The sequence below is a fragment of the Nycticebus coucang genome, chromosome 5, assembly GCF_027406575.1.
Source record: "Nycticebus coucang isolate mNycCou1 chromosome 5, mNycCou1.pri, whole genome shotgun sequence".
Taxonomy (NCBI): domain Eukaryota; kingdom Metazoa; phylum Chordata; class Mammalia; order Primates; family Lorisidae; genus Nycticebus; species Nycticebus coucang.
Window position 1 is genome coordinate 106,537,635 of NC_069784.1, and position 14,788 is coordinate 106,552,422.

General features: G+C 40.0%; 1 protein-coding gene across 4 annotated transcripts in view; it reads right to left on the reverse strand.

Moving 5' to 3' along the window:
- The window catches only part of ARHGAP18 (Rho GTPase activating protein 18), a 182,439-nt gene that overhangs the window by 116,627 nt on the left and 51,024 nt on the right, over positions 1-14,788 (reverse strand). For 3 of the 4 annotated variants that reach the window (XM_053592065.1, XM_053592062.1, XM_053592060.1), the window contains exon 1: positions 9,249-9,449. The exons of the other annotated variant lie outside the window; for it this stretch is intronic. In XM_053592065.1, the coding sequence (XP_053448040.1) occupies positions 9,249-9,361 (113 nt within the window). In that variant the 5' untranslated portion in view covers positions 9,362-9,449. Of the gene's footprint in view, positions 1-9,248; positions 9,450-14,788 lie in introns of those variants that run through there. 4 annotated transcript variants of the gene reach the window in all.

Sequence of the window (14,788 nt, forward strand, 5' to 3'; positions counted from 1 at the left end):
TTAGTGTTACATCAGTACTTTAACCTACAAGTACTCAAATAACCTAAAGTCAATTTGCCCTTTGAGGAACACGTGCAAATAACTTGTCCTTGCTTTACACTAGACGACTTTCCATCTTATTAAGAGTAACAACTGCTCTACAAATTTATATTCCCTCAAACTCAAGCCTTAAAGCTATTTGAAATAGTCACCTGTTTCAAAGGCCCCTCTTGAGCCTGCCAAGAGTTCAATACCTTAGGCTTTTATTAAGATAACTTTTTTTGATATTCAGTGTCGTTACTGAAAAATAATAATATGAGATATTTTATTTAAATTACCCTACTTTCATTCTTGATGTGTTACATTGCCTATGTACTAAAGCAAACATTTATTTACTGAACCACTTACAAATTAATCTCAGTGTTTTCCAACCCTAGTTCCACAGTAACTCACTGCGGGGTAACCTTCACTATTCACCATCATCACAGAAAGCATGTGGCACTTTACATCAAGTGCTCTTGTAAGTGTATTACCTATGTTAACTTATTCAATCCTCATAGTAACTCTTGAGCTGGGTATTATTATCCTCAGTTTGCAGAAGAAGAATCAAAAACTGAGGCCCTAAGACATTAAGTAACACAGGGTCACAAGGCTCTTAAATGACAGAACTAGGACTCCACCTGGGGCTGATTCCAAAATCTGTGGAAATCATCACTCCGCCTTTGCCCCCTCACAAGCATGAACTTGTCCATTCATTCTAACTATTATTAACTGTCTAGAGTAGACCAATCATTTTGCTAAAGCTTAGGTATAAAGAGACACCTTCCCCCCTCCTCCAAAAAAGCCAGAAAGATAGGCAAGGGTGCCACCCTCAATCCCTCAATAAGCTTACTACTGAATATACAGCAAAAAAATTAAATGCAAATTAAGTTTAAAAGTTCCATATGACAACTCTAAGTGACATGTCTGGGGGAAATTTCAGATACTGTATTGAAAAGGATTTAGTAATAATGCTCCTCATCTGTATAAATTTTTAACACTCTCCAAAGCTACACATCTGATCTTCATAAGTCACTTTGTGAAGCAGGCAGAGCATCATTACACTGATTTCACAGATAACTGTATTATGTCCTCAGCATCTTAACAAAGATGCCACATCCTTTCCCTCAGGAAATCTGCCCTACCCACAGACCTTGCTTCTTTAAAAAGAAAGACCAAGAATGTCCAAATCATAAACCACCTCAGGATCTACAATGGCATGTTCAAAAAGATTAAGTGGGTAAATCCCCTCTAAACATGTGAAATTAGGAAATAAAGAGAGGGGTCAGTCAGCTGTCACATATAAGAGGACAGAAGACAACAAGGCCAGGCCATCCATTATTAGCCAACATGCTCGAACTGAAATAAGATTATAAATCCAGTGGGTAGAGAAGAAGACACTCAGAAATAAGGCAGAAATGCTATGATTGTCACCACATGACCAATCATGAGGACAGAAGAGGGAAGATGCCTCCTTTCCCTATGACCCAGATCCCTGTAATAAATCTCATTTCCTCTAAAGAAACTGGCAAGCTCTTTGCAGCCAAAGAGCAACTACCAGATGCGCGTGTGAAGTAGATGAGGTGTCATACGCTCTTGCAACACAGAAATTCAGATACTTAGTGAATCTGGGTATGGAAAAAAGACTTCAGATGTGGTAACTGATCACACATGTCTCCATGGTTTCTGTTTATTTCTTGCAAAAAAAAAAAAGATATACTTGGCCAGCTCAGAGCAACAGCCACAGAAATCAAAAGAATGTGCCTTTGGAATGATGCAGATAGCATCCCTTCTGCCCTAATCCATGCTTGACATCCTGATTCATCCCCACTAACCTCAAACAAGGAGATTTTTTGTTCTGTACCTCCTTTTATCAAAAGAAATGAAAAATATATATACCATGCAGAATAAAACTTTTATAAGAAACCATTCCATCTGAAGGCATTCATATGGAATGAAAGGTTTAGAGGATAGAAATCACCTCCAGGGGAGAATTCACGGCAGGGTCATCCGTGTCATCACACCTGGAAGCAACAGAAGCCAAATCAATAGGGCAATCACACTGTTAATGACCTCCACTGAGACCATCAACCTGGATGCCTCAGGTTCCTAACTCTCACGGTGATATCCCAAGGACAACAAGGAAAAGGCTTCTTAGGCTCTTGGACAGAGCCAATCAAGAAGACCTAGGAGAGAGAAGAGAAGACAAGACAGCCAAAGGGAGTGAGACCTCACACAAGGAACGTGGGGGACTTGCACTATGGCCAGGAGCGGCCTTGGCCTCTAGGATGCTACGTTCTTTTTCTAATGCATGAGTGAGACTGATGTTTACAGCTAGCAGGGAATTAAAAAGTGAAAGAAAAATAAAGATCATTTGTTCTGGTGGTTGGTCTAATTATTAGAAAATGATTTAAGCCTGTCATACAGTCCTGTAGCAATTGTGCATATCATTAAATGCATCAATGGTTCTGAGTGCATTTTGCTTCAATACTTGTCAAAGTATTAAAAAGGCTAATAAAATTTAAAATATTTTAAAAAGTAAAATATAGGCACACCTTTTGGATGAGGGACACAACTACAAAAGGGACTCTACCTAACAAATGCAAATACTGTAACTATTGTTTGTACCCTCACATTAACTCAAATAAAAAAAAATACACACAAAAAAACATATAAATGAGAGCAAGTCTCATTCAGACAAGATAAGGGTACAGAGAACAGCTGTACAGCAAAAGAATCAGTAAGAGCATCATGGAAAACAAGGCAAATTTTCAGCAGGATTTTTTGGGAGGAGATTGCTGGTTCCTATGGACAGATTAAAATACATTGGTCACTAAAGTCTATGAAACTAGAAAGAGGAAAACTACCTTAAAATCTAAGGTTAAAAAAAATAAAGGGAAATGTTACTCTACATATTAAATGTGTAATATTGCATTTAATATGTAGAGTAACAATTTTATAATGCAATTTTACAATTGCATTATAAAAACTTATTACCACTCCTTTTTCCAAAAAAAAAAAAGACTTAAGTTCAGAGCATATACAAATTCAGAAGGAAAGAACGTTATTAATGGTACAGTACATAGTTTATTTAAAATGCTATGCAGATTCATGTAAAAAAAAAAAAAAAACACTGAACTAATCAAGAAAGACAATCATGTCTTTCTCTTAATGCTCCTCTCAAAAAGGTATTTCCAAGTTGTATCTGGAAACTGAGCTTCGTGTCTGGCCCAACCACTCGCCTTCATATACCTCTGAAAGCCGTCCCCACCCAAATTAATAGCAACTCTAGCCTTTCAAGTTTCCTAGGCCAAAAATCTTTCAACAATTTTTAATTATTTTCATTTGCTTATACACTACAACAATTAGGAAATCCTGCAGGCTCTACCTCCAAAAGACTTCACTGCCCACTCTGGTCACAACCAAAATGATCAAAACCCCAAGCCCAAGACTCCACGACCTTAAGTTCTTGAGTAATGTCACTGCTTTTACAGTCTATACTCAATACAGCAGCCAGAGAGACCTTTTAATACTATCATCTGCTCTCTTCTTCTAGTGCTCAAAACCCTCCACAGCCTGCCATCTTAACTTCAAGCAAAAACTGAAGTCCTCAATACTCTACAAGGTTATCAGTTTCCACTGGTTTTCTTCTCCCTCCCTCCCCCTCACCTTCACTCTCAGGCCAGGCAGGGCTCTTTGCTGCTGGTACTTGCTCTGGGACTTACTCTAGGCTTACTGGCTTCTACCTTCCCTATCCCCTTCTCTACCATGAGAGCTCTTCTCCTAACTCTTGCCCCCTGATATCTGTGGGGCTCACCCCCCTCACCTGCTCACACCTTTTGTTTCTACTCCAGGCTCCCCCAGGCCACAATACAGGTGTTTGTTTTGTTACCCATTATAGCCGCAGCATCTGGGCAACGCCTGCCACACAAAAAGAGCACACTGGTTACATGTGGGATGCCAGAAGGGTTATGCAATATTGTAGAACCCAGGAACAGGTACGACTTGAACAAGTCAAGAACCAAGATAAGCATGTGAAGATGACAGCCCTCCCCCACGTGGCTGGCTGAGCAGTGGTAGTTCTCAAAGCAGAGGAGAGAAGCATGGAGGTAGGAGTGATCCTGCTGCCAAGTGAGCGTCCACCCACATTCCACCTTGCCTGAAAGCCAACGTCCGCATCCGTCATTGTCCATCCATGCCCAAGACAGGCCTGGTGATTGTTAACTACTGCAAATCATTAATGTTACTGTGGATCAACATGACATTTCCAAGGTCTTTCAAACTTCAAAGGCCTGAACTTTTACATTATAGTTCATTTTCTAATATGTCATTCTTTTTTAATTTTAATTTTAATTTTGTAATCCAGGGCAGACGCATGGGAGCAATACATCATTCTTAAGTTACACGTCTTGATCATTCCCATGTTTCGGAACACATGAAAAAAGTGATATTTAAGAAAATGCTTCTGAAATGAGGAAGAATATTCTGTATGCTGCGAAGTTCAATATTTACTTTTTTTCTTTTATTTACTAGGAAAAACACTGGAAGATATTGGCCTGGGGAAAGACTTCATGAAGAAGACTGCCATGGCAATTGCAACAACAACAAAAATAAACAAATGGGACTTCATTAAACTGAAAAGCTTCTGTACAGCTAAGGAGACGACAACCAAAGCAAACAGACAACCTACACAATGGGAAAGGATATTTGCATATTTTCAATCAGACAAAAGCTTGATAACTAGGATCTATAGAGAACTCAAATTAATCCACATGAAAAAAAGCCAACAATCCCATATATCAATGGGCAAGAGACATGAATAGAACTTTCTCTAAAGAATACAGATGAATGGCTAACAAACATGAAAAAATGTTCATCATCCCTATATATTAGAGAAATGCAAATCAAAACCACCCTGAGATACCATCTAACCCCAGTGAGAATGCCCCACATCACAAAATCTCAAAACTGCAGATGCTGGTGTGGATCTGGAGAGAAGGGAATACTTTTACACTGCTGGTGGGACTGCAAACTAGTACAACCTTTCTGGAAGGAAGTATGGAGAAACCTCAAAGCACTCAAGCTAGACCTCCCATTTGATCCGGCAATCCCATTACTGGGCATCTACCCAGAAGGAAAAAAATCCTTCTATCATAAGGACACTTGTACTAGACTGTTTATTGCAGCTCAATTTACAATCGTCAAAATGTGGAAACAGCCTAAATGCCCACCAACCCAGGAATGGATTAACAAGCTGTGGTATATGTATACCATGGAATACTATTCAGCCATTAAAAAAAATGGAGACTTTGCATCCTTCGTATTAACCTGTATGGAAGTGGAAGACATTACTCTTGTAAAGCATCACAAGAATGGAGAATGTACTCAATTTTGATATGAGGACAATTAATGACAATTAAGGTTATGGGGGGGGGGAGGAAAAGCAGAGAGAAGGAAGGAGGGAAGGGGGGTGGGGCCTTTGTGTGTGCCACACCTTCTGGGGGCAAGACATGATTGCAAGAGGGACTTTACCTAACAATTGCAATCAGTGTAACCTGGCTTATTATACCCTCAATGAATCTCCAACAATAAAAAAAAAGAAAAAGTAGCAGCTAGGTATGCACCAGGCATTGTTCAATAGGCTTTACATAAATCATTTCACTTAATGGTCCCAGTGAGGGGAGTACTATAATGAAATTCAATTTACAGGTACAGAGTTAAGTAACTCCTCCAAGGCCACCCTGCTAATGAGAGGGAGTCACATGTCCCTAGGCAAGTTGGTGGCAGATCCAAGTGTCACCACAACTATAGAGCCTCTTAACCAAAAACTACTTTCCCAATACAAAGGACAAATGGTTCAACAAGACCTTACATTTATTCAAGCAGAAATAAAAATACCTTGTTCTTCAACCTATAGAGGTAGCTAGAGTTAGGTCTTCCAATAGGAGAAAATATAACTTGACATTAATATTAAAATGTTAGTCAAAAATGATATAAAAATCAAAATCATTTTTCTTAAAATGATGGAAAAATCAAGAGGGAACAGTAAGAATAGATAAAATGTACTATTCTTTCAAAAATTGCTTTTCAAAAGTAAATATTACATGCCTCCTTGAAAACAAGTAAATAAAGTCTTTATAAATATAGCTACTCATAAAAAAGTGGTTTCCTTTGGAAACATTTGAATGTGTACAAGACAGCCCAAACAACTAATGTTAACATATTTCTTCAAATCCTGATGTTTTGAGGAGGAAACATTACAAAAGAAATGAAAACAGGATTCTATAAATATTTGAGAGGCTCTAAGCAGGAGTGAGACAAATTCCTTTATCTGGTATCCAATGAATGTGTTCTAATAAAGAGGGATAATGGAATGTAGACTAACAGATCACTCAGAAAAATATTAATTTCCTAATATCCTTGGTTTTTTAAAACACCAAATCAATTACAAAATGACTTTGTATGGTTAGTTAGGCTAAAGATCAAACACTTTCTATAAATATCCTAAGTTATATACATAACCCTTTGTACTTTGGAAATGGCATTATATATACAAGAGTCATCTTACTCAACTACTTTATTAAATAGTTCATCAAAGTACATATTTTTTATTTTTTTTTATTTTTTTTGAGACAGAGTCTCAAGCTGTCACCCTGGGTAGGGTGCTGTAGCGTCATAGCTGACAGCAACATCAAACTCTTGGGCTTAAGCGATTTTCTTGCTTCAGCCTCCAAGTAGCTGGGACTACAGGCGCCTGCCACAAAGCCTGGCTATTTTTTTGGTTGTAGTTGTCATTGTTGTTTGGCGGGCCTGAGCTGGATTCAAACCTGCCAGCTCCGGTGTGTGTAGCTGGCGCCCTAGCCGCTGAGCTACGGGCACGGAACCAAAGCACATATTTTTTTTAAGAGACAAAGTCTTGAGATAAACTTGTATTTTTGTGCTCCCTCCTACAACTTTTAAATAGCAGGAGGGAATGCAGTCTAACTGAGTATCCTTTTAAAAGTTCTATTTTTACTTTTGGGGTAACTTTTTACAATAGATATCAACCATTAGCCTTGAAGGATCTTCCCAATGCTTAAAACACCAGCTGACCAACCAAGCCAAAGCCAACGTCCTATGCACACCAACCACCACCCCCTTTCCTTAGGCGGTCACTACTGACACCATTCCACCCTCAAATACCTCCTCCTTCCATCCAGTCTCACCCCCAGGTGGATTCCAGTATCTCAGTCCTTCCAGGCTAAACACGGTATCTTCCAAAGTAAGAGTAAGCTTATCTAATTAATTATCCCAAGCTTAAGGGTAAAAGCCAATCAGCACTATCCCTAATCTCTCTTTCTGTCTTTTCTCCCAACTCTCAAATCAGGCTGTCTGCCTTCTCCAGCCAATTTACAAAATAATCTTTAGGACTAATTCAGCTGTAGGAATTTGGACCAGGAATGAGCAGGCAATGTGGCAGCTAGCGGGACAAACGTTGGGAGCTGACCTGGGGCAGTGGCCCCACAGACAGCACTCACTGTGTGGGCAGTTGCCAACCCTGCCATCTGACTACCCCTTGGCTCTGCTTCTGCATAGGCTGAGAATGACCTGTTCCTCTCTTGTGCTCTCAACCCACTCAAATACAGGCCACCCATAACAAACTGAGAAACTGCAAGCAAGGATAAGAAGGCTCCAAAATTGGATATGCAGCCCCAGGCAAAGACTTAGAATTATAGACCTTGCAACAACCTAACTAATCCCCGGAGTTTGAGTCCGCAAGGTAAAAATGAGAGGTTTAGAATCAAGACCCTTAAGGTTCTATCCACTCTCACAATCCAGATCCCAGAGTCAGCTCAAATCCTTGGGCCACACCAACCTAAAAGTCATTGGAGAATTTGCTGAGCTTGAGCAATTCTGACAATTTTGACTGTCCTGTGGAATCCAAGTTATGGTTGGTATGGGGTTGGCGTTGAAGGATGCTGACTGCTGAAAGATTACTAAAATCCCATTAATGTTCTACAGAAAAGGGGATGAGAACACTTCATGATCTCCCACAGAAAACACTTATGATGACAGAAAGTAAAATGGGAACATGTCTAAAGCACAAGCAGCAAATTCCCTTGTATCTTTGGAAATGAATTCATTCAGTGAAACACATACTGCAGATGCTATGTGAGAAAAAAAGTTCTGGTCCGCCTGGGAGTCTAACACAAAGTATTACAACCATTCCTTTGATTTTTTTCTCCCTCCCTCATATTTGGGGATTTTAAAACAAATGAAAGAAGGCATTATTTCAGCTTAAGGCATAGGCATAAGTCACATAAGAACAAAGAAGGTTTTATTGCCACATTAAGCATCAAGGAAGAAAAGTGCTTACTGATAACTAATTTAGCATTCTGGGCTATTAGGTTTGCATTTGCTGTTTGCCATCTTCTAGGCCAATATGTATGATTTATATCTAGACTAGAGGTTAAAAAAATTCAGCTAATTAGAAGGTCAGTAAGAAGGTGGTGGGGGGAGAAGCCTTGGAAAACAGAACAAAGTACACAGATAGGAAGAAAGGTGCTGTGCTCCTCAGTGGTCTGCAGGACATTTGCCCTCTCTACCTGTAAAGTGGTTTAATGTTAAGTACATTTCACTCTGGCAGCAGAGTACTGTCTCCTGACAAAAACTCCTTTTTGAAAGCCTGATTTAAAAAAAAAAAATCCACATACACAAAAGAATGTGAAACATATTGCCACAGGCCAGTGTCTTGGGCTTTTTGCCTAAAAGGTTTGCTTTCAGTGAGAAGAGGAAAAAAAAACACACACACTCTAAAAACAACAGCTTGTAACAGTGAACAGCCTCCTCTGCTTTTTGGCAGACTTTCCCAACTAAACAGTTCCAGTGGCAGTGCCTTGAGCCCATTCAAGAATTCCATCTCCTAAGATATGTTTCAAATATAGTTATCTGATCTTTTAGCATTTGCAAATGCACCTGCTAGGCAACTAGTCCCATAGCGGAGTAGCTGTATCCCTAGTTCCTTCCCGTCCCTCTTCACCAGTAATAATATGGACCATTTCACACGTGGACTTGGTGAGATGAAAAGTACATTAAAAACCACGCCAAACATTTCTGCTGCTGCAAGAGGTTAGGTTCGACGTACACATGTAATTCTCTGCTCCCTGCTGCCAACTTCCCTGTCACTTTTGTCCTGGAGCTGGTAAGAGGGTTTTGTTTTTGTTTTCTGGCTTCCAATGGCCAGGGCTTACCTGGAGGTGGCTTCCTCCCCTCCCTTGGCATGGCTCCCCCCCACGGCCTGGTCCTTGCCGCTGGGGTGGTAGGCAGTTAGCACAACTCCCTGGGAACTGGAGAGCCAGCTCATGGTGAGAGAAGGGGCATAATTTCTGCGATCCTGACACAGAGCAGGGGAAATAAGTTCCTGCCTTGCCTGGCAACTCAGCTCATTAGCATCGGCCAGCTCCGCCCCCCCGAGGCTGGCGATTCACACGGGAGGGGCGGGGCCTGTCATTGAAGGACTTCCTGGCCCTCCAATTAGAAGCTGGGACTCGGAGTATTGTTTAGACTCGGGGCAATTCCAGCCTGCGCGGCCCTGGAATACGGGATGCGATCGCCCCCATTCCTCAGTTACTCTGGTCTGATCAAACTGCCAGAAGGTGCGCTCCACTCATCACTGTAACTACAAGCCGTCTTGGTTAGGAAACAATGAGTTACTGCAGAACCTCCCCCCGCCCCTTTCCCAATTCCTGTTTCCATCTGATAATTTCTGCTACTTCATGTAACATGAGTACGGGCGTTTCTTAACCCTTTCATGTTCAGCGTTAAAATTAACCATCGCAAAAAACAATGAACCTGCAGCAAAACTATGCAATGCAGCCACCAAGAAGGCCTTTACTTATTCTGTCTAGTTAAAAATGCCCTTCTGAAAATTGTGAGCCCTGGGACGTCCTCTTCTTTCATATAAAAGCCAAAGCCAAATACACCTCTTGTTTTATCAAAACCCTCTTCACTGCCAAAACCAGACACATTTACCAATGCTCCGTTAGGTTTTATTGATAGGAAGAAAAGAAATGCCTACTATTACTATTTGTTGAGCACATTCTATATGCCAGGCTCCGTGACAGGTGTCTTACAAGCTTTACGTTATTCTCTCTCTCATTCTCTCCCTCTCTCCACACACACGCACACCCCTCTTGCAAGATAGGTATCATTAACATCTACATTTTTTGTAGAATAAGGAAAGTGAGGCTGAGAGACAGGTTAAGTCCCATGACTAAGATAACACAGTTGCTAAATACCAGTAGCTAAATTTGAATACAATTTTAGATTAAATTCCATTCTTTCTCACTGCATGCTGTTCCTTGTTTTGTAGATTAAGAAACAAGCTCAAAAATAACCAATAAGAGACAGTTGTATTCTTTCTCCTCTAACAAATTCTAATCTCTTTCATATGCCTGGTAGTCTGAATTAAATTTTTGTTGATCTTAGGCCAGGTGAGGTGTCTCATGCCTGTAATCCTAGCACTTTGGGAGACTGAGATGGGCGGATTGCTTGACCTCAGGAGTTGGATACCAGTCTGAGCCAGAGTGAGACCCCCAATCTCTGAAACTAGCTGGGCACTTTGGCAGGTGCCTGTAGTCCCAGCCAGTTGGGAGGGTGAGACCAGAGAATCACTTGAGCCCAGGAGTTTGAGGTTGCTGTGAGCTATGATGCCACAGCACTCTACCAAGGGCAATATAGTGAGACTCTGTCTCAATAAATAAATGAATAAATAAATTTTTGTTGATCTTTATGATTTATTGATCTACCAATGTAAAATTCCAAACAAGCAAACTTTTGATTTCATCATTCCATAAGCATAATCTTCATGCTTGCGTTAAAGTAGGCATTTAAAAAAGTAATTTATTCATACTTACTCTACAAGTATCTAAAATTTATTCTGTAAAAATGTTTCTCTTTCATATCTAAAATAAACTCTCACTTACAAATGTTTTCCTTAAAAAGAGCTTATTATGTCTTCCCTCCGCTCTCCACCATCAGTTGCTCAAGCTTCCCTTTTCCACCTCCATAGGTCTCCACCTGCTGTCTCCTTCCTGTCATCACAGAAGCAAACCTAAGTCCCTCAGCCCTGTTATCACTGGTCTGAGAATGGCCTGACACAGGCAGAGAGCTGGTAGAATTGTGCCCTCATGCACAGAGCCTCAGATATAGACTCAACTAGATTAAAAATGGTTTTCAGAGGCGGCACCTGTGGCTCAGAGGAGTAGGGTGCTGGCCCCATATACCGGAGGTGGTGGGTTCAAACCTGACCGGGGGCCAAAAACTGCAAAAAAAAAAAAAAAATGGTTTTCAGAATTTTCCCATGCCATAAGGGAAGCAATTGTAAGTACCTCAGCCACCTCTGGGCCCTGTAGTGAGGTCTTAGTTCCAATCTTAAAACAGCCCTTTTAGCGCGGGGCCTTGACACCTTGTGTAAATTATTTTGCACATTATTGTCACACCCCAGCATAGCTATACTGATGTCTCTCCTTACTTCCAAACCACCCCCACTCCCCAGTGCTAACAGAACCAGTTCTAAACTTTAGAATACTTGACCGACATTCTTGCTACCTTACCCCCACATGCCTTTCCCTCTCATCTGCCAGACACCACTCCCTCACGTTCACTGTCATTCCTTTCTTGTCCTTCTGTATCTAACTTAATTTTTCCACCTACTGGGCCTTAATTGAATGTTGGAAAAGAGGAAGAACTGAATAAATTTAAATTGTCCTTTAAAACTCCACTAAATTGTTGTGTTACAATTGGTAATACAAGACAAGTGGCTACCTTGCATAAACAAGAGCTAACCTATGATGAAATTTCACCAGGTCAAGAAAAATAGAAACTATGGGAAAAGAGAAATAAAATGTAAGTAAATGAGAGCATATGCATTTTGTCTTTTTAATGTCCTTACATGGAAAAATGGTTAACATCCCCATGTTCACTCCTTTCGCTTTGTTGTTGCTGTTTAGAGACAGTGTCTCACTATGTTGCCCAGGTGGGTTTGGAGCTCCTAAGCTGAAGATATCCTCCCACCTGAGCCTCCCCAGAGGTTGTGACTACAGGTACAGGCACCTGGCTGCACCACTCTTTTTTCTTTCTTTTTTTTTTTTTTTGCAGTTTTTGGCCTGGGCTGGGTTTGAACCCACCACCTCAGGCATATGCGGCTGGCGCCCTACTCCTTTGAGCCATAGGTGCTGCCCCTCTTTTTTCTTTTTTTAATGGATGCTCTGAAGTGCAAAAATATAGAAACCACTACCTTATACAATTATTGGTCATAGTCCCTATACTCTGCTGGAAATGCATTTCTTTCCTGTTTTATTCTCCACCTCAGCCTGCCCTTCCCCTTACTTCCTTTTGATCTTCTTCCTTTATTTTTCTTCTATATTTTGCCTCCTTCCTTTGCCATATCTTTAGTCTGTTTTTGCCATGCACAGCTACTGGCAGCCATAGGCACTGCCAACTGGTGATAGAGATAATTGGTGATAGCTATTTTGCCCAGTTGTAACTAAAACAACAATTGTTATATTTTTGCTTAATTATAGTGTTTTCATTGAATAACAAATCACAATGTACAAGTTGAAATGTTAACTATGTGTTCAAAATAATATTTGGGTTTGCAATAACCATGCTGTTCAATTTCTGTGAGGCAAAAAATTAAATGTGATACAGTTTGATTTGCATAGCTTAGTACATAAAATTTGAATCCCACTAATACAACTTTCAAGTACATGGAAATCCTCTGGGCTCTTTCCCCTTCCTTCCCCCTAAGCCCTGTCATTACTGCCTAAGGTACAGCCTATCACAGGTAGGAGAGAGCTGGTAAGATCGTGCCCTGGTGTGCGTAGTCCCAGATTTGGAAGTAGATTAAAAATGGTTTTTAGAATTTTCCCATGTCATCAGGGAGGCAAATCTAAGTATATATATGGGCCCTGAAAAGGCTGTTCTTATTTCACACTCTAAACTCTACTAAGGTACAGCTTAGAACTAAACCTTACACCATATTGCCCTTTTGCAGAGAAAAACACCATGAAAGACAAAAATGAAACTCTTTTACTCTTTTCAACAAGCATTTTAAACACATACCGACAACCCTATGTCCTTGAAGATGTTTAATACTCCACGCTATTGAGTGAATGCCAAACAATTGCTTTCTGCCTGGCTTTCCACATTATTCTGATAAAACTTCTTACAGAGTAATTAACGTCAAGACAGTTTAAACATTCACTTCATTCATTCCCTGGAGATGGGGCGTACTAAATATACTAGATGACACAGGAAGGAAAAAAGAAGTGTAATTTATGCACCCAAATAGGTTGTTAAAGATGGAGCACAAATAGTTCCGCAGCCTCTGACCCCTTGATTTTCATGCCCCAAAAATAATGAAAACATTTTTGTAGGTTCAGTGCTCACAGTAGCAAAGACTGTATTACCTGGGTTTCATACTTTCATTTAGAAGCCTATTCAGTAATGCAGAATTGTATTTGAAGGATTCCAAAACTGCAATGCAACCCACATAGAATGTATCAAAATTTTTCTCACTCTATTTTTCTTTAAAAGGAATTAACTAGGAAGAATGTGCACACTCAAACCAGCACAATAAAATGATCAAAAGCCTATAGAGGGACACAACGTCACGTGAAAAATGACCTTTCAAGTGACAAAGTTAGACCCAATTTACAACAATATGTTATAACAAGAATTTGAATAAATTAATCATCAACTGTAGTTAAAGTTTTACAAAGGTGATAAAGGTTAGATTTATAAAGTAGCATTGACTAATGAAGAGAGAGTGTTCTAACATTCCCTACCTGACGTTTTATCAGGTCTTTGCATGAATAATTCCCATGAGATTGAAGTTAACCAACGCCATGCTGCAGGACTATGACTAAAAAGTATTCAATATACAGACTATCAATCCTTTCCTTGAAAATTATACTCATTGTTACTAATTCTGCCTCGGAAGCAAGAAAGAATAAGCCTTTTCCCTCTCTCTGGACAGCTCTAAAAATTTCTGTATTATTCTCAAAGTTATTTTCTTAACTATTCCTCTAGGGAGAAAATACTAGCCCTGCCTGAGATAATTTGCAACTGCTGTTGCCAGAGGTTAATTTAGAACCAGCAAACATTAGAAAAGAGCTTTCTTACAGTTAAAGAGTTCATTACCAATAAATAATAATAGCTAATAATTGAGTGTTTAATCTTTGGTCAACATGTGGCATACACATGGCCTCTCATTTAATCATCACAACGGCCTATAAGAGATGGAAATTAAAATTATGCCCACTTTAGAGATGAGGAATTAGAGGTCACCTAGCTAGGAGTGGACAGAACCAGGAAATGTAAACCTAGATTTATGTAACCAGTAAGCACAAGCTCTCAAACATTATAAAGGTTACCGCTGTCCTGGAATTGATATAATTTTATTTATGAAAAGAACCATATGAATAAGTAACAAAGTAAAATAATCTACAGCCAGTTTGAAGTCTTCAACCAAATGGAATATTGGTATAAATGAAATGATATAGAGAATTTACATTCAGACAAGCACAAACACATCACGCGGCATCTATTCTGAAACTTTGAAACTTGTTTTGTTGTTGATGCTGCTGTTTTAAATTAGAGGTGGGAGTCTCTCCATGTTGCCCAAGCTGGAGTGCAGTGGCTCTTTCTAGGTACGATTATGGCGCACTCCAGCCTCAAATTCCTGGCCTAAAGAAATTGTCCTACCTCAGCCTTCCAAGTAGCTGTG